General features: G+C 47.7%; 1 protein-coding gene across 1 annotated transcript in view; it reads right to left on the bottom strand.

Moving 5' to 3' along the window:
• si:dkey-288a3.2 (protein phosphatase 1 regulatory subunit 37) overlaps positions 1–19323 on the bottom strand; it is an 80361-nt gene that overhangs the window by 21692 nt on the left and 39346 nt on the right. Inside the window, exons 9-11 of the mRNA XM_063497659.1 lie at positions 18005–18146; positions 12134–12300; positions 158–254 (exon numbers count right to left, since the gene is read on the bottom strand). Of these exons, the coding sequence (XP_063353729.1) occupies positions 158–254; positions 12134–12300; positions 18005–18146 (406 nt within the window). The remainder of the gene's footprint in view (positions 1–157; positions 255–12133; positions 12301–18004; positions 18147–19323) is intronic.

Here is a 19323-nt window from a genome sequence, read left to right on the forward strand (position 1 = left end):
TCATGGCCGTGGCATGACCACAGCTCTATTAGTGGTCTCCAGGACACCAGCTGATCCTCTCTCAGGGTCCCTGTCACACTGATGTCTTCATCACTAAGCTGAGCAGACAGACCAGACCTGCCAGCCATTGGAGGTGACAACAAATCCAATTACCTACCCTCCATGGTGTCTGGACCAGACTTGGGTGGAGGTAAGGCTGGGGGCTGGGTGGAGTGTGGCAGAGTGACAGTGGGACAGTGGAGCACGTTGCTAAGCTATAGAGGAAGAGGGACATGAAAGACAGGGTGCTAGCACAAGCAGTGACACCAAACTGGCAAACAGGCCTGTGGTTGGCATGTTTCAGTGTAGCCATGGAGGCTGGACTTTATTTCTGAGGCCACAGAAGTGTAATCACAGCATTTATGACTGTTACAATCTGAATGATAAAACTTGTGCATGAAGTGTTTAGTGTCAGTGTGTGTATGAATGAATCCAGTCTGTTGTTCACACGCCTCTGTGTCAGTAAGCACAGTCAGGTCTGTCTTGGTGTGTTTTCAGGACCATGTGAGTGTTGCCAGCAGTAGTTATGGTTATTTTTGGAGTGGGAAACAATAGTGGACACAGTGGGCTGCCAGTAACTGGTAATTGTCTTGCAGCAGCCCTCCCACAGCCGCTAATACCAGTAACTACAAATCTTATAACTTGGTAACTGCCTAAATGGTCACCTGTACCACACAGTAAGTTCAGCATACCAAGGATATCTTTTCCTCACCTGGCTTTACTCACTAAATGTTCATCAACTGGAGAGCTGAAGGTTCGGAGCCATGAGAGGTGCTGGGAGCACACGCCCAGTCACAGACAGGTTTACTGCCTGCAGACATCACTGAACCCAAAGCAGTGGTGGGTGAGTGTGTAATAGAAAAAGCACATGAATGTGTTACTGTAGCTCGCGCTGAGTGGTCATCATGACTAGAACAGTGATTAAAGCAGATAAAATCATCACTGCGTTAGAGCAGCGCGTTGTGCGACACAGTTTTTGTGGTTCTTCGGCCGCCGCAGGTGTACGTTCTGTTCCCCGCTGTGTTAATGATATTCCAGTACAGTCGCTCAGAGACGTACACGGAGGGGGTGCTGGAGCCGTCGGAAAACTTATAGTTTTGACTTCTTCTCCTCCTGTTTCAGTGCTTATGTGGTATTAAAATAATAAATCAGGGTTAGCGCTGGGGTGGAGGTCACAGGTAATCGGACTTTATTTCAGGCCCTCCGCCTTACAAATGTGTATCTATGAGAAACATGTTGTAATATAAAGCGTCAGGAAGCCAGATCCCCGTCACCTCCCTGTTAACTAATTCATGGATCAAACTGTGAGATAAATTTAGAAGTGACAGCTCTCATTTCATTTTGGACCATGAGAGTTTACACACATGGTTACATTTGCCTCTCCTCTTCCTCAGCATCAGCTCTTCAAAGACTTTGACCTCTTGCTCTCTACAGATAATGACTGCTGACCGTACAATACACCACAAAGCAGTCAAACTTCTTACAGCCCATTCAGGGCCTCTGTTTACTTCCATATCAAGCAGAGCAGTTGTGGGCAAAATGCTAACCAGCTCAAATCTGAACATCAACACTGGTCCCTGCTGATTGTCTTGGAGAGAACGCGATAAAGATCAGCGCAGGTCGGGCTCGATCCGCGGCATGGACTAAGGTGAAGGACAAGGGAAACGTGTCTGGTAGGGATGACGTGTGGAAGGGAAAGAAAAGCAAAAGGTGGCAAACAGCCAAAGCAGAACTCCTCAGCCATTATGTTTTCCCTCACTCTGTCAGTCTCCTCTTTCCACCGGAGCCCCGCGCTGTGTCGGAGGAGTCTCAACTTATCATCCACAGAGCCTCAGCGTCTGGAATTTCGCCTTCAGTCGCTGACTTTGGTGCCCAACCGGAGAAGATCATTCACCACTTCCTCTCCCGACATCCCCTCCAAACAGGCACAGGATGATCGATTCATGAGAGGAAAAAGGAGGGGATTTTGGGACAGTGTGTGTATGCTGTGAGAGTTAGAGGGCCTCTCACTTTTGAAGGTGGTTGAAGTCTTGCCAGAATATTTCGTATTCATAGTTAAATATTCAGCGCGCATGGTGGACAGGGGCAATTTCTGCAGTCAGCCCACCATCCAAAAGTGAAAGGGATGTGGCTTGTGGATGAAGGGAGCTAGAGAGATAGACACGCATGGGGCTTCATGGTAGTCAGATGAGAGGCTGCCAGCTTCTGATGGGTGACTGTTTGAGCGTGGCGCCTCAGGACATGCCCGTTGAAAGGCGATCCGATCCGATACCCCCACTTATGCAGAGTTTATATACATATGCATACATATCAATTGCAGAACTTCCAATGTTTTGGTCATTATGCCAAGTTGTTTGAGCGAGCATCTTGCATGTCTGAATGGGGAATGTAGACCTACTGGGCTATGACCACTGAGAAAAGCCTCCTCCGTATAAAACGACCCCGTGGTTCTTTCCAAATGTAGAATTGCATTGACTGGTGTGTGTCAACAAAAGCTGTGAAAGTGACTAAAGTTTGGATAAGAGAACTTGCAGGAAGGATTAATCCTAGTGAGGACAACCTTTCTATTCCCTGTGAGGCCAGTAATTATATTAAAGCTTTTGGTCTTATGTCTAACAGTACTAATTGCACTGTGTTGGCACACATTCTGTAAAACTGTGTGACTGCACCGTAACAACAGGAACTCAGTTGACCTGTGACATCAGTCTGCTGAAGGTATAAAGATACATCAGCACATATTTATAATCAGAAAAAACAGCCCTGCTGTGTTTGTTTGTGGTGCAGAAAATGAACCAAATGTTTCACTGCTTTGGGATACGCATTTGGTACTGTTGACCATAATATTTCACTACATGGATCAGAACACGCTGCTGTTATCAAAGTAACTGCACTGCAGTGATCCTCACACACAAAGGTCATGGAGGTCAACATGGCTTTGTGCTGGGACCAGTACAGTTTACATTATACGTGCGTCTCTTAGGCAATAAGATAAGATAAGATAAGATAAGATAACCTTTATTAGTCCCACACGTGGGAAATTTGTTTTGTCACAGCAGGAAGTGGACAGTGCAAAAGTTATGAAGGACAATTAGAATAAAATAAAATAAGAATAAATACAGTACACAACTGTACAGAATAGAATAAAAATAGAATACTATATACAGTAGAATAAAATAGAATAAAATATACAATAGGATAAAAATAGAATACAAATGCTATATACAACAGAGTGAAAAATACAATGGTGCCAGAAAGATTATTGCACATTTGTGTTATTGCACATTTGTGGATGTGTGTGTATGATCAGTTAAAGTCTTTGTTGTGGAGTCTGACAGCAGTGGGGAGGAAAGACCTGCGAAATCTCTCCGTCCCACACCGTGGGTGCCGCAGTCTCCCACTGAAGGAGCTGCTCAGTGCTGTCACAGTCTCATGCATGGGGTGGGAGATGTTGTCCAGCAGGGATGACAGCTTAGCCACCATTCTCCTGTCACTCACAACCTCCACTGGGTCCAGAGGGCATCCTAGAACAGAGCTGGCCCTTCGGATCAGCCTGTTCAGTCTCTTCCTGTCCCCAGCAGAGATGCTGCCACCCCAGCAGACCACACCATAAAAGATGGCTGAGGCCACCACAGAGTCATAGAAGGTCTTCAGGAGTGGGCCCTCCACTCCAAACGACCTGAGTCTCCGCAGCAGGTACAGCCTGCTCTGCCCTTTCCTGTAGAGGGCATCTGAGTTATGAGTCCAGTCCAGTTTGTTGTTCAGATGAACACCAAGGTACCTGTAGCTGTCCACAGTCTCAATGTCCATACCTTGGATGTTCAGTGGTTGCAGTGGAGGATGTTTGTGCCTGCGGAAGTCTACCACCAGCTCCTTGGTTTTACTGGCATTGATCTGGAGGTAGTTCAGCTGGCACCAGTCCACAAAGTCCTGAGTCAGTCCTCTGTACTCCTTGTCGTCCCCATCAGTGATGAGGCCGACTATAGCAGAGTCATCAGAGAACTTCTGCAGGAAGCACTGGGTGGAGTTGTGGGAGAAGTCTGCAGTGTAGATGGTGAAGAGGAACGGAGCCAGAACCGTTCCCTGTGGGGCCCCCGTACTGCAGACGACCCTGTCCGACACACAGCCCTGAGTCCTCACATACTGTGGTCGGTCGGTGAGGTAGTCCAAAATCCAGATAGTGAGGTGATGGTCCACTCCAGAGTTCTCCAGCTTGTCCTTCAGAACCGAGGGAAGAATAGTGTTGAAGGCACTGGAGAAATCAAAGAACATGATTCTCACAGTGCTCCCAGCGGTCTCCAGGTGAGCGAGGGAGCGATGTAGGAGGTGAATGACGGCATCATCCGCTCCAATGCCAGGCTGGTAGGCAAACTGAAGTGGGTCCAGTGATGAGCTCACAAGGCGCCGAAGCTGAGCCAGGACCAGCTGCTCCAGGGTCTTCATCAGGTGGGATGTCAGAGCCACCGGCCTGTAGCTGTTGAGGTCCTTGGGGCGTGAAGTCTTTGGCACTGGTACAACACAGGAGGTTTTCCAGAGCTGTGGGACTCTTCCCAGCCTCAGGCTCAGGTTGAAGAGGTGCTCCATCACACCACACAGTTGGTCCGCGCAGGACCTGACGACCCTCGAGCTGATGCCATCTGGACCCGCTGCCTTCTTGCCATTAATCCTCCTCAGTTCCCTCCTAACCTGGGTGGTTGAGAGAGACAGGCTGGAGCCTTGTGTTGATTGTGTATTGGATGCTGTTGTTGGGGGTGGGGAGGAGTGAGCAGGGTGAATAGAGGAGGTGTGAAGTGTCTGAGGTGTCAGAGGTGGAACAGCAGCAGTGGGGGTGGTTGAGTCTGCAGCCGATGTTGGAGACTGGCTCATGGCTGAATCAAATCTGTTGAAGAAATGATTCAGTTCATTTGCCCACCTCACATCCCTCCCAGGCAGAGAGTTCTGATGTTTGTGGCCCGAGATGGTTCTGAGGCCTCTCCAGACTTCACCAACGTTATTTTGCTGAAGCTGGTTCTCCATCTTCTGCCTGTAGCTATCCTTCCCATTCCTTATCAGTCCCCTCAACTCTCTCTGCACCCTTTTCAACTCCTCTTTGTCTTTGGATTTGAAGGCCCTCCTCTTCTGCTTGAGGACAGCTTTAATTTCCGGGGTAATCCAAGGTTTGTTGTTGGAGAAACACCGTACAGTCCTGGTAGGTACGGTGTTATCCACACAGAAATTAATATAGTCCGTAATGCATGTAGTAAGGCTGTCGATGTCCTCTCCGTGGTCGTCACAGATCACCTCCCACACAGTCGACTCAAAACAATCCTTAAGAGCCTCCTCGCTCTCCTGCGACCATCTCTGCACTGTGCGGGTGGCTGGTGGCTCCCTGCACACTAAGGGCTCATACACAGGGACAAGGTGCACCAGGTTGTGATCAGATCTGACCAGGGGAGGGAGAGGTGATGAACTGTATGCCTCTTCAGCATTGGCATACAGTAAGTCCAGTGTTTTATTGTCTCTGGTTGGGCAGGTCACATACTGGGTGAAGGTGGGCAGTGTGGAGTCCAGTGAGGCATGATTAAAGTCCCCTGATATTATGAGGAGGGCTCTCGGAGATTGTGTTTGCAGTCTGCTGACCACTGAGTGGAGAGTGTCACAGGCTGCTTCCGCGTTGGCCGAGGGGGGGACATACGCTGTTATCGCGATAACATGCGAGAATTCCCGGGGCAGGTAGTACGGACGCATGCTAACGGCTAACAGCTCAATGTCTCTGCTGCAGAGTTGTTCTTTTACAGTGATGTGCCCAGGGTTACACCATCTGTCATTCACAAACACTGCCAGTCCCCCTCCTTTCCTCTTACCGCTGTCTCTTGTCCTGTCCGCTCGAAGCAGCTGGAATCCCGGTAGTGTCACACTCGTGTCTGGAGTTAGCGGTGTTAGCCACGACTCCGTTAGCATCATGATGCTACATTGCCGGTACTCCCTCTGTGACCAGGTTAGCGACGTGAGCTCATCCAATTTATTGTGCAAAGACCATACATTTCCAATAATTACAGAAGGAAGAGATGGTCGATAACGTCTCCTTCTCGGGCGACGGCGCTCCTTCCCCGCACGACACCCCCGTCTTTTCCTCCTCAGCTCGCTGGGAATGTCGGGTCTGTCCGCCGGCAGTACTGCTGTGGGACGCAGCGCTAACAGCTGATCCTTACTGTAAACAAAGGATCCCTGCTCTGGGTCCACACACACACGGGTGAAAAAAGTAGAAAAAAACTAAGAAAAACGACCAGAACTAGCACAAAACGGTAGATCATGGTTGCAGAGTCTAATTACTAATACGTTAGTTATAGAAAAATTACGAGAAGAAAAGATAAGAAAGAAAGAAACTCGGAATGAGCAGAGCTGCTGTAACAGGCTGCCGCACACGGGGGGCGCCGGAAGTCATGTATGTATATTATGTATATTATGTATATTGTATATTACGAGCAATTCATTGATATGCAGGTCGATTAGTTAAACTACAGGCAGGTGTGAAAGGTCTGGATGACCTCTGGTTACCACTTCTAAATTCAAATTGCTCTTGGTCTTACAAACTGTAGAGACACTGTGTCTAACCAAATGGGGTTACTCCAGTAACACTGTGAGTCATTTCCGATGTATCCTTCAGCTGCAATGACAGAGGAGAGTGAAGCTTTCACATAGGATTCATTTGCACAGTATCCCTAAAATTGGAAACATCCTGTCTCAAAGTGAGGCTTAAAAGCTATTTCATTCATTTATTACTTCTAGGCTGGACCACTGCAGTTCATTATTATCTGTTTGGTCTAAAAGCTCCCTGAAAAGCCTTCAGTTAAACCAGAATGCTTCAGCGAGAGCTCTGACAGGAACGAGTAAAAATACAGAAAGCGAAGACAACGCTTCTCCCACATTAGCTTTTCTTCACTGGCTTTATGTTAAATTCAGAAATGACTGTAAAATCCTGACTGACAAAATCTTGAATAATCAGGGCGTGTCATAGTACGTCAGTAGAGAAGCTAACCGAGCGTTGCACTTTCAGACTGCAGGACGACTTACTGCTCACTTGTACTTCCCAGAGTTTCAAAAGTAGAATGGGAGGTGGAGCCTTTGGGCCCCTCTGGTGTGGAAACTGTTATTGCTCCCAGTTTGGGTTTAGAAGACAGACACTCTCTGCTTCTAAGATTTAGTTTAAAGCTGGACTTTTGAATAAAGCATATAGTTGGAGCTGGGTCAGGTGACCTCGACCCATGCTGAAGTCATGCTACGATAGACTCAAGCTGCTCGGGGTTCCCATGATGCACCGAGTGCTACTTCTTCAATCATATCTCTTCATTCCACTACTGTATTTAATCATTAGCATTATTAAACTCTGGCTCTCTCTCCCATGGTGTGTCATATATTATTTATAGGTATATATATAGAGAGACATGGGACTGTATAAATGTGAAGAGAGAATATGAACATGTACCCAACCTCCACTCTGTGAGAAAGTAAAAAGATATCCCCTCTTTGGGTGATGTCACAGGTCACACCTTGTGGTTTGGAGGTGATTAAAAAGGACGAGGAGATGTGTCGAGTCTTATTCATCAGAGACCTTCAGGTTCCTCTCTCGTCACACCCTGCCGGTCCGGGACAGGAAGTCGCTCCTCTCCCCTCTGGCCCCGATCCAGACCGATTCAAAATGGTGTACACCCCCTCTAACTACACATCTAAGTGATTATACTGCACCCCCAACCACAGCCACAGCCACACACACACGCACACAAACACACGCTCAGAGGGGCTAATTAAGGCTTTAATATGCAAATGAGAGCCGCAGTAAATTACACAGCTGGCAAATATGCCTGTTTTTGCCTGAAAATACATCATGAGTGCAGCAAGGAGTGTGTTGTTGCAGTTGTTGTTGTGTTTGCAGAGAGACTGGGGATTGCCCCCCTACCCCTCAGCACCCCCCGCCCCCCCTCGTCTGCTGGAGAGACTCATCCAGCTTTGTCCCTTTCAGAGGTATCATGAGAGAAATGTCGACTGCACGAGTAGTGCTGCATGTTAGTGAGGACAAAACTGGAGTTTAAACACGCTGAAATGAAACTGATATCAACCAGTATTCACATATACGATATGATTACCTGCTAATGACCAAACATTAATTTCACACATATATAAGTGCTGAACAAATCCAGTGTTATGGCACAGCGGCCCTAAATGAACAATATTGGTTTTTACCAACAATATTCTGAAAAGAATTGTTTATTTCTGTGCTCTTATTATTTCTCACAGTTGCCTGAAAAATAACAAAATAACTTTGAGGTTTAAACAAGTTTTGACAGATTTGTATAATATTGGTGCTTTGTTGTTTTGACAGTTGGTCTAAGATAAGATAAGGATAATAAAGACACACACAGTTATGTTCGGTGTGTTCATGGTAGGTACCAGGCTGATCTGGGAGCAGTGAACCCTGCTCCCTCCAGCTACTCTAAGCCATTCCTCCCTGCCCTGTGAGGCATTGCTGGGAGGCTTGTTCTGCCTGGTTGCTGTTGTCTGCCTACGCACTTTATTCCCCAGAGCAGCAGTGTCATCATGATGTGAGCTCAAACCTGAGTGCTGACTACATGCATGGTCAGGCTGTCCCGTCACCTAGCTACCCTCCTGGGACTGACCGTGACAGGAAGGGGGCCCAAACACGTACCCAGAGACCTTTTTGTCTCACGCTCTTCTCCAAATAAGAATCCACGCTCCTTCAAATGATGCCCCCCTGTGCAGTTCATTTCTCACAGCAGTCTCTCCACAGATCCTAGCAGGCACAAGCATCTTTTCTCAGATGTCACTCTCGTCGCTCTCACATTCACAGCAAAGTGATCCAAAGGCAGTCGCTAAACTAAACCGAGGTGTGAACAGTCAGCATTGTTGGGTAAAGTCAGAGCTGATCTTTTCACGGTCATTTATCATCCGCAGACATTATCGTCGTGTTCAGTTTCATTTTGCCTCAAGACGTTTTATATTGGAAGGTAAAAAAACACAGAGAAAACCCAACAATCATGTGACCCCCTGTGAGCCAGCATGTTGGTGACAGTGGGAAGAAAAACTCCCTTTTAACAGGAAGAAACCTCTGGGAGACCCAGGTTCAGGGAGCAGCCTCATTATGGCCACTCAGATTCATTACAGTGGAAAACCTGCTACATAAACACCACACACACAGTGAACATGCAGTCTTAGAAGGTTTCATCTTACTGACAGCGTCAGTTTGGTTTACTTAAATGAAACTTGTGCTATTATTCCATTTATTACCTGTAGTGTTAGTGAAACATGAGAATAATGCCAAGTTTATACCATGTTTGTTGATGAGATGGTTACGGGAGACTCTGTGTGAGAGTCGTCACCTCCTAACTGACTATTGCTAGTTATACCAAACACAAAGTTGAGCTTAATGCAGTAGTCTGTCATGTACTTTGATGTAAACCAGAGTAACACTGGATCAGATGGTTCTTGTTACATGAGGCTGCAGGTTTTCTTTGTCAACACTGAAATATCAGCAGCAGATTGGACAGAAACACCTTCACATCAAACAGTTTCAGAGGTGTTTGATTCCTGGGCACACTGTACTGCAGCTTCAGCTCCAAGTCCAACAGGATCCTTAGACGTGGTCTCGGTCCTCCAGGTTATTTAGCTGGAACAGCGTTCATGAGATGTCTCATGTGCAGATGTTAAAGTCATTCTCTGACTCTCTGAAAGCTTCTGGTAGCGACAAAGACTTTACTGAATAATTCTACTGATGAGCAGATTTAGTAAACACGAGTGTCTGAGATGCTCCGAGGCTCAAACATCAGTACAGTTTTCACCTCTAAGAAAATGAGGGCCATGCAGTTTGAATGCCACCTTTATATAGGAAGAGGTTCACTCTGATTGGCTGGGGTCACAGTGCTGCAGGTCCCCTCATAGGAAGCAGTGTCCTGCACACACACACCACACTTGTAATTATGAGACAATAGCTACACCTTGCTGACACACAACATTCAGGAGAGCACCATCTCCAGCGTTATCGCGGAGCTGCTCTGCTGGAGAACAGCTGACGGGATGCACACGTTGGCCAAATCCAAAGCCAAATATTTAAGCATCAAACAGGTAAACATGCTGCGAGGCTCCCTCGTCCAAGCCCACGTTCAGGGAGAGTTGGGCAGGGAAGTTTAGTTCATTAGCTGGGTTACACAGTCTCCTGATAAGGGTGTATAAACAGCTCCACCTTGTAGTGGCTACAGAGATAACTTGCCCCTTGGAAAAAAGCTGCTTTCCACCAGGGCCAGGGTGCATGAATATTTCAAGTGGGTAAATAATTAATAATTAACAGTAAACAGGCCACTGATCAAATGGAGCAGTGTGGCAACAGACATGAAAAATCAGACTCTTGTAAACAAAGACAAGAGGACCCAGATTTCCTCCCCTCTCTCTCTCGCCTTTTAAATATGCGCATCTTCAATCACCCCCCACATCGCCATAAAACCACACACATACAAGAGACACATGTATGAACACACAAAGTCCATATCAGTGACTGTGACAAATACACGGCGCTGCCACAGCCCCCTCTGTCACTCACTCACGTTCATGCCCACACTTATTTTCCTTTAGAAGAATGAAATTTTCACATATTCCTCGGCGACCCGGGGAATGTGACTGAGCGAGAACACTTGATCTGGCCGCCCGCTGTTTTCTGATGGAAAGATTTGCTTTTTAATACAATCGTCACTCCTCCCACCTGGATATGCCAAGCCAAGACAAATCCCAGCTGTGTGGCTCTAAAAACCACAGAACAGAGCTTAAAAATTCCCTTATTACAATTCCCCCAAAATGTCCTGCCACACTAACGCCGAGTGATGGTGGAAATGCTAATCACATCTCTCGGCAGCTTAGAGGAGCATGGAAATAGATCCGGCAGCGTGCAGGTTTGTGGTGCAAAGAAAGAGAGAAAAAAAAGATGAAGAAATCCCAGATTTAATGACACACATTCACAGAAACATCGTGGCTCTTCTCCAGAATCTGGCACATCCTGCCGGTTGACTTTAGCCAGAGGACACAGTTCATAAACATCAGACTAAACTGTGTAAACAACAAACAACCCCACCAAAGCAACAAACAAACAATGCAAACAAAAATAAAACATCTCTGGAAGCCGTGCACGGATCGCCTTCAGAGTTCATTTTAAAGTAAGCATTCCTTTCCTCAGAGATTTTAATTAATGCTTTAATATGCAAATAAGTTAGCAGAGATAAAATCATGACAAACAGATGGCAAGTGTGGGTAATTATTTTGTGAATCCAGCAGGGGCGTGTATTAAAGTTATGGCATCGTTTTCCTCAGGCCTCTGAAACCAGGGAAGGTGGAGAGAGTGGCGCGCACACCCACACGAAAACAAAAGTCACACATGAACAGAGACATAAATGAGAGACAAACCTGTAACCACAGCCTGAGTGGGACAAACAGACATGGAGCCTTTAATTCTAGATGAACAGAACAGCAGCGTTCCTGTTTATCAGGGTTTACTGCACTTACATTAAAGTCACAGGGAACTGCACCCCACTGAAACCCTGCCCCAGAACCTGATGAGCTACATGTCACACAGGCATATATGCTGGCTACATTACAGGCTTTACATCACGGGTGTCTAATATGAGGCCCAGGGGCCAGAACTGGCTGGGCCAAGACTCCAATTTGGACCACTGGACAGTTAAGGGTTGCATAGATTTTACAGCTCTTCTACTGACACCATACACTTCCATTCGCACTAGGGCCAAGTTATTAGCCAAGTACTGTATAGTCAAACCTCTGAAACGGGCGAGGTGGCTTCACCATGAGTGAAACTGAGCAGATGATGTTGGACTTGAAAAATCTTTTTCAGGTGTTACAAACACTGAAACGAAGCAAACAACCAAATGTCTGAATACATACTGTAATAGTACAAAGCTGTCAAGACTAAATTCAAGTTCAGTTCTGTTGAGTCTGAAAGTGTAGATCATATTTTGCCATCATTTTGCTAATGTAAACACGAGTAATCAGTACCTAACACCAAGCACGCACACAGAGAAGATGCAGTTCAAGTTGCACCTACCTGCTCCTGTTGGGGTATGTGGTCCACATGTAGACTACAAAGAGAACGGTTGATTTTCAAGGCCAGACTCAGGGCCATCAGGCCTCCCACTTTCACCTCATTGTGACGGAGGTCCAGCCTCTGAATCTGACGACTCTCAGCAAGGAACTCAGCAAGCGCCACAGCACCTCCACCACAAAAAACAGGGGATATCAGGAAGATACAAGATGCAAACCCAATATAATCCCTCTGTAAAGATAACATTACTTTATCTTATGTTATTTTCAATTCAGTTTTTAAATATATATTGATGTAGAGAAAAACCCTCAGGAAGGTTGGGGGTGAAGGGGAAGAAGACATGATGTTAGAGCAGACTTAAACAGGAAACCTGAGCATCAGTATGATGGGATATATCAGTGTAAATCTGATAATCCACTGGAGCAGGGGTGTCCAACTCCAGGCCTCGAGAGCCGGTGTCCTGCAGGTTTTAGATCTCACCCTGGGTCAGCACACCTGAATCACATGACTAGTTCATTACCAGGCCTCTGGGGAACTACAGGACATGTTGAGGAGGTCATTAAGCCATTTAAATCAGCTGTGATGGATCAAGGACACATCTAAATCCTGCAGGACACCGGCCCTCGAGGCCTGGAGTTGGACACCCCTGCACTGGAGGATACCTGAAAAAGTAAACTTGGGTCCTTTAAAGGCTCATGGGATAAAAACAAGTTATAACATGTAAATGTATGATCTTAGCATATGATCTTTAGCTAGCGCCATAAAGTTCATCCATATGGGAAAATAATCTGAAGATTCAACAACTAACCAAAAACATCATGGCTCTGGATATCAGAGCATGTTTTTCATACAGGATCTGATGGAAATGGAACAATAATTAATGCCTTGCTACCAGGGTAGTTTGCAACCCAGCACCATGTTTCATTGAGTGATGCTGATGGCAACGGGGCAAATTTTGGAAAATCTTGAATCCAGGAAAGGAAATCTGTTTGTCTCCAGTTTATCAGATCAAGCACAGCATGCTGGTGTTAGGGTCAGTACTATGACCTCATAGCAAGAGGATCGAGGGCCTCCCTCCATAAATAAAAGGAGTTTGTTGTCTCTGTGGCTTCTCCCAGGGTAGTCTGGCTTTTTCCCACAGTCCACAGAAGTATAGTAGTGGGTTAGGTCTCTGTATTAGCTCTGTAACAGACTGGTGACATGTCCAGGGGGCACCCAGCCTCGTGGCCTGTGGCAGCTGGGACAGGCTCAGGCCCTCCTTCTCTTGTGACCCTGAACTGGATCAGCTAAAACAACTGGATGGATAGAATCATTACTGGGTTTAACTGTACTTTTTGGAATCAAAATGTAGGTAAATATTACTTTAAATATTACTTTTACCTAACCATACCTTTCAGGTTTGACCTGCTCCCGATCCCAAATCCTGATGTAATTAAATGGTACATGGACTGATTCTTATAAAGTCCTTTTCTACTCAAAGCACTTTATACAACATGGCTCACTCCCCCATCACACAAGACTTTTTTCTAGACCTGAGTGCTTTCAATCCAAGTTTCACTCATGTTCATTCTCTGTCTGATGGATACATCACAGAGCAAGGCAGGGATCCACCACCAACTCTCTGATTATTGGATGATCTGCTCTAACGCCTGAGCACCAGACAGCAACAACCAAGAGGCCAAGGTTTCCTTTGCATCACTGAAGCTATTATGTATTGGAGATTATGTATCGGAATTTCAGGAGCGGGACCACGCCTCCAAACACGCTCCTTCCGGTTGTCATCTACATAGGTTCCCCCCAGTTCTACAAACTGTTCATTCTCGTTTACGTGCAAACAGGGTCGGCGAATACCTTTCGACACAGCTCATCTCTCAGGAGTAACGTAATTTTACTCACCCTTCGCTACAATCGCCCTCTCGTCCGTCGGCGCGTCAGACGAACAACTACCCAAGTTCTGCATCCATCGCTTTTCCTCCGGCAATCCCAGAAACACACCAAACGTCACGGCGGCGCTTCCAAAAAACCGAATGCTGACGACCTCCTAGCAGTTTTCTCGCCACCCAACATACGGTCTGCTACGTCCATCCATCCAGTTGGTTTATCTCCGCTAAATCCAGACATGAAGCAACTCCGGCCGCGCGCCAGCAGAACTCACAGCTCCTCTCACGTTGCTCCGAAACGGGTCACAGGCCGGGCGAGTTAGCCGTCAGCGCTGAACCCACGCTTCCAAACAAATCGCAGGTCCAACAGCAAAAGCTACAGCGTACTTCGTAGCTCCACCCACCCGCCAGCGCCAGGTAGCAGGAGGAAGCTCAGCTCTGTTCTCCTTCCTACTAACACCATTTAATGCAAGCCGGAAATCTGTCTACTCTACTGTTCTCCATCGTCGTGATGTTTCAATGCCTCCTTTCGCTAAATGCTTACGCAAGTTGGCACTGGGATGCCCAGTTCTTCCCTATCCGCCCTTCGCAAACGCAGCAGCAAGCTCCCTACCACCAAACTGCCAGTTTCTCAGGAAAGATGACACACACATAAAAAAACAAACAAACTCCGCAGCAAACGTCGGCACCGAGTTGCCAGGTTCCCAACCTCTCATCCGCTAAACTCTGAAGCAAACGCCGGCACCGAGTTGCCAGGTTCTCAGCCACTCATCCCTCCTCTGCTAAACTCTGTGGCAAACGTTGGCACCGGGTTGACAGGTTCTCAGCCACCCATCCATCCTTTGAAAATTTCTGCAGCAAACCTCGGCACGAGTTGCCAGGTTCCCAGCCTCTCATCCTTCCTCAGCTAAGCTCTGCAGCAAACGCTGGCACCAGGTTGCCAGGTTCCAAACCTCTCATCTGCTAAACTCCACAGCAAACGTCGGCACCGAGTTGCCAGGTACTCGGCCACTCATCCCTCCTCTGCTAAACTCCACAGCAAACGTCGGCACAGAGTTGCCAGGTTCTCAGCCACTCATCCCTCCTCTGCTAAACTCTGTGGCAAACCTCGGCACCGGGTTGCCAGGTTCCCAGCCACCCATCCCTCCGTCGCAAAAATCTGCAGCAAACGTCGGCACCGGGTTGCCAGGTTCCCAACCTCTCATCTGCTAAACCCTGAAGCAAACGTCGGCACCGAGTTGCCAGGTTCTCAGCCACTCATCCCTCCTCTGCTAAACTCTGCGGCAAACCTCGGTACCGGTTGCCAGGTTCTCAGCCACCCATCCCTCCTTCGCAAAATTCTGCAGCAAACCTCAGCACCGAGTTGCCAGGTTCCCAACCTCTCATCCGCTAAACTCTGAAGCAAACGTCGGCACCGAGTTGCCAGGTTCTCATCCACTCATCCCTCCTCTGCTAAACTCTGTGGCAAACCTCGGCACCGGGTTGCCAGGTTCTCAGCCACCCATCCCTCCTTCACAAAATTCTGCAGCAAACCTCAGCACCGAGTTGCCAGGTTCCCAACCTCTCATCTGCTAAACTCCGCAGCAAACGTCGGCACCGGGTTGCCAGGTTCTCGGCCACTCATCCCTCCTGTGCTAAACTTTGCAGCAAACGTCGGCACCGAGTTGCCAGATTCTCGGCCACTCATCCCTCCTCTGCTAAACTCTGTGGCAAACGTCGGCACCGGGTTGCCAGGTTCTCATCCACTCATCCCTCCTTCGCAAACGTCTGCAGCAAACCTCGGCACCGAGTTGCCAGGTTCTCAGCCACTCATCCCTCCTCTGCTAAACTCTGTGGCAAACGTCGGCACCGGGTTGCCAGGTTCTCAGCCATCCATCCATCCTTTGAAAATTTCTGCAGCAAACCTCGGCACGAGTTTCCAGGTTCCCAGCCTCTCATCCTTCCTCAGCTAAACTCTGCAGCAAACGCCGGCACCAGGTTGCCAGGTTCCAAACCTCTCATCTGCTAAACTCCACAGCAAACGTTGGCACCGAGTTGCCAGGTACTCGGCCACTCATCCCTCCTCTGCTAAACTCCGCAGCAAACGTCGGCACAGAGTTGCCAGGTTCCCAACCTATCATCTGCTAAACTCTGCAGCTAACCTCGGCACCGGGTTGCCAGGTTCCTTTCTCCTTCATTTGCTAAAGCAGCAGCAAGCTTTTCGACCATCGGGTTGCCAGTTTCTCTGCATAGTTAAAAGGAAAAAAAAAAAAAAAGGGCACAGAGTTGCCAGTACTCCTTTCTTCCGTAGCAAATGCAGCATGCTTCGGCACCGAGTTGCCAGGTTCCCTGCCTCTTCCCTCCTCGGCTAAACTCTGCAGCAAACATCGGCACCGGGTTGCCAGGCTCTCAGCCACTCATCCCTCCTTTGTAAAATTCTGCAGCAAACCTCAGCACCGAGTTGCCAGGTTCCCAGCCTCTTCCCTCCTCGGCTAAACTCCGTAGCAAACGTTGGCACCGGGTTGCCAGTTTCCTTAATCCCTCATTTGCGAAAGCAGCAGCAGCTTTTCTATCATTGGGTTGGCGTTGTCTGCATAGACAAATAAATAAAAAGGCACTGGGTTGCCAGGTTTTCCTTCATCCCCCATTTGCATGCAGCATCTAGCTTCCCTACTACCGAACTGCCAGTTTCTCCGCTTCTATCATTGCAAGCATCAGCAAACCCTTCTAGCAACGTGGTGTCAGGCTCTTGCTATATTGGCTATGTGCAAACCGCAGTGACAAGCTTCTTTCCCCTGAGTTGCCAGTTCAGTCCATCCATCATGGCTAAAGCAGCAGAGAATCCTTCTAGCTGGTTCCTTCTATAGGCATCTTTCGTAATCGCAGCAGCAATCTTCTTCCACCACGTTGCAGTGGTTGTTGATCAATGGTCATGAGAATTTGCATAACTATGATTAAGGAACTGACCTCCCAGCCCATTGTTCCTTCAGTGGGCTGGTTTCAGTCATTATGCAAATGTACTGTTTATAAGATTTGGGGAAACCTGCAGTCAGCTGAGACTGAAGAAGTCACTTGGATGAGTGACGAAATGTTTCTCCCACAAAACGCTACGTCCAGATGAACAGAATCAACTTTTGGAGATTTACTTTCCTGGATGATTGAGAATGCATCAAGACGTCTTCTCCTTCTCTCTCTCCAACCAATCACAGCAGATGGCCTCGCCCCTCCCTGAGCCTGGTTCTGCCGGAGGTTTCTTCCTGTTAAAAGGGAGTTTTTTCCTTCCCACTGTCGCCAAAGTGCTTGCTCATAGGGGGTCATATGATTGTTGGGTTTCCCTCTAGACATCATTGCAGGGTCTCGAGGCGTCTGTCACTGTGGCTCGGTGCTGTATTAATAAGTCGAATCGAAAATCTGCTGACGTCTTCGACCTTCGTATCGCACAGTTATTACTGCTTTTAGGGGATGCCTTCTTTGGGGATCTGCCAGGCCCGGGAGCTGTCGCCAGTCCCCTTTGAGACCTTCCCCAAACCACAGCTTAATTCATGTCCAAGCATTCACCTTTACCTACTAAAACGCTGTCAAACCTAAAATGAGGACGTGGGCCCAGCTAGTGAACTATATCCCATTATACTGATGCTCAAAGTGGGTCACAAAGTGTTTCGTGAGCAGAAACAAGCTTCTGGATTTAGACTGAGGTGTGAAAGTAACTGTTTGATTTTTCATTTTTTCCTAGCAGAGCTTAGATGTTTTTCAGTGGTTAAAATATTATTAATATCTCTTGTTAGTAAGATGATATGAGGCCCAGATGATGGAAAAAAAGAATAAGACAGCAGCACCAAATCTGGACCCAACCCTAAGGCTAATGTTACTGTACAAAGAAGCTACTTCTGACTGATGCTGCGTGCAGTAACCCAACGTGACGCAGGACTGTACATGAGCCTGATGTTTTTCTACACTCGTGACAAGTGAACTTGAGCTGTATTACAAATGCAGAATACAGACCAACATGGTGTACCTTCACAGGTGATGCTGGCTTGGGCCAGGCCAAGCTGCAGCACTGAGCTGTTGACCATGAGAGGTTCCCTGATGATCTGGATCCCCTCGTTCCCCAACAGATTCTCACCCAAATCCAGGACCTGCAGGACCTTCAGCACTGGCTGCAACACAGGGTTCAAGATGACTTACTTAACCCACCAGTTAATCACTGTGTGTTCCTTTGTGCAAGTGCGTGAGAGAAGTTTTAATTATCATTGTGATTATACAGTGATTATTCTTCCTTTTCAAAATGTTTCCTCTCGTGTTAATCTTCAGAACTTCTGTTTTTACTCTCCAGAGCCACATTAGCATTGAAGGTTGATTAGCTGGTGCAGCAAAGTGGGGGTGTCGAGGGCACAAGGGGCCCGTGTTGCCCAGCAGCTTGAAGAGGAACGCGCCACCCACTCCTCGGTTGCCCCCTCGCCTCACCACCCTTGTTAAACTCCTCTGGTCACTGCTCTGAAGAAAGAGGGAGCGCGGGGGTGGAAAGGAAGCTAGGAAAGCAACTGACAGACCCTGAGAGCGTCTTCCTCTATGTTAATTTGCACCGCAGTGACAACAAACACACTCGAGAGCCCCCAACACCCCACCTTTTTTTTCCTTTCCCTCACTGAGTCACGGCACACGGAGGCAGCGCCGCATCCGACGCGTGGCGAGAAGCTTCTCCGGTGAAGAGGGGAGGAGGAGAGGGAGGGAGAGCCTCCCTGAATGGATATGCACGAGGGATAATAGCAGACAATTAAAGAGGCAACTGCATGGTTGAGAGTGTGTGAGAGTCAAGCATGGTTGAAACCTGTCAAACGTAAACCACGGGAGGGTTGGAGTGAGAAGTCTGAGGGGGGTGCAGGAGTGTGAAACCACCAAAAACACAGTATGCTTTCACACATGCCGTGCTGGCTTCAAACAAAAAAGCAGCAGAAACAGGCAAAGCTGGCGCTCTCGGTGACACGTCCACCTCGGAAAAGCCCTGCTTAGAGTTTCTGTCATTAAACACGCCGTCCAATTTGATATTGAGCAGGTTTTGTCTGCCCCAGCTCTCTCAGGCCTCCAAAGGACTAAACCAGCCAGGAGGACAGAGAGAAAACGCAGATACACCAAGCAGAAAGGTTAATAACAGCTCTCTTCATCATCATATTCGACACAACCAGCTATGGCTCTAATTATCATCATTACGGCCTGCATGGACACCTACTTATCCCTGCGACTGGCAGGCTGCATGAGCAGCCCTTCTTAGCACACATCTATTATTTAATCAAACTGTTCCTTCTTTTGGGCAAGTGTGTGTGCGTGTGTGTGTGT

The sequence above is a fragment of the Pelmatolapia mariae genome, linkage group LG16_19 (genome assembly GCF_036321145.2).
Source record: "Pelmatolapia mariae isolate MD_Pm_ZW linkage group LG16_19, Pm_UMD_F_2, whole genome shotgun sequence".
Taxonomy (NCBI): Eukaryota; Metazoa; Chordata; class Actinopteri; order Cichliformes; family Cichlidae; genus Pelmatolapia; species Pelmatolapia mariae.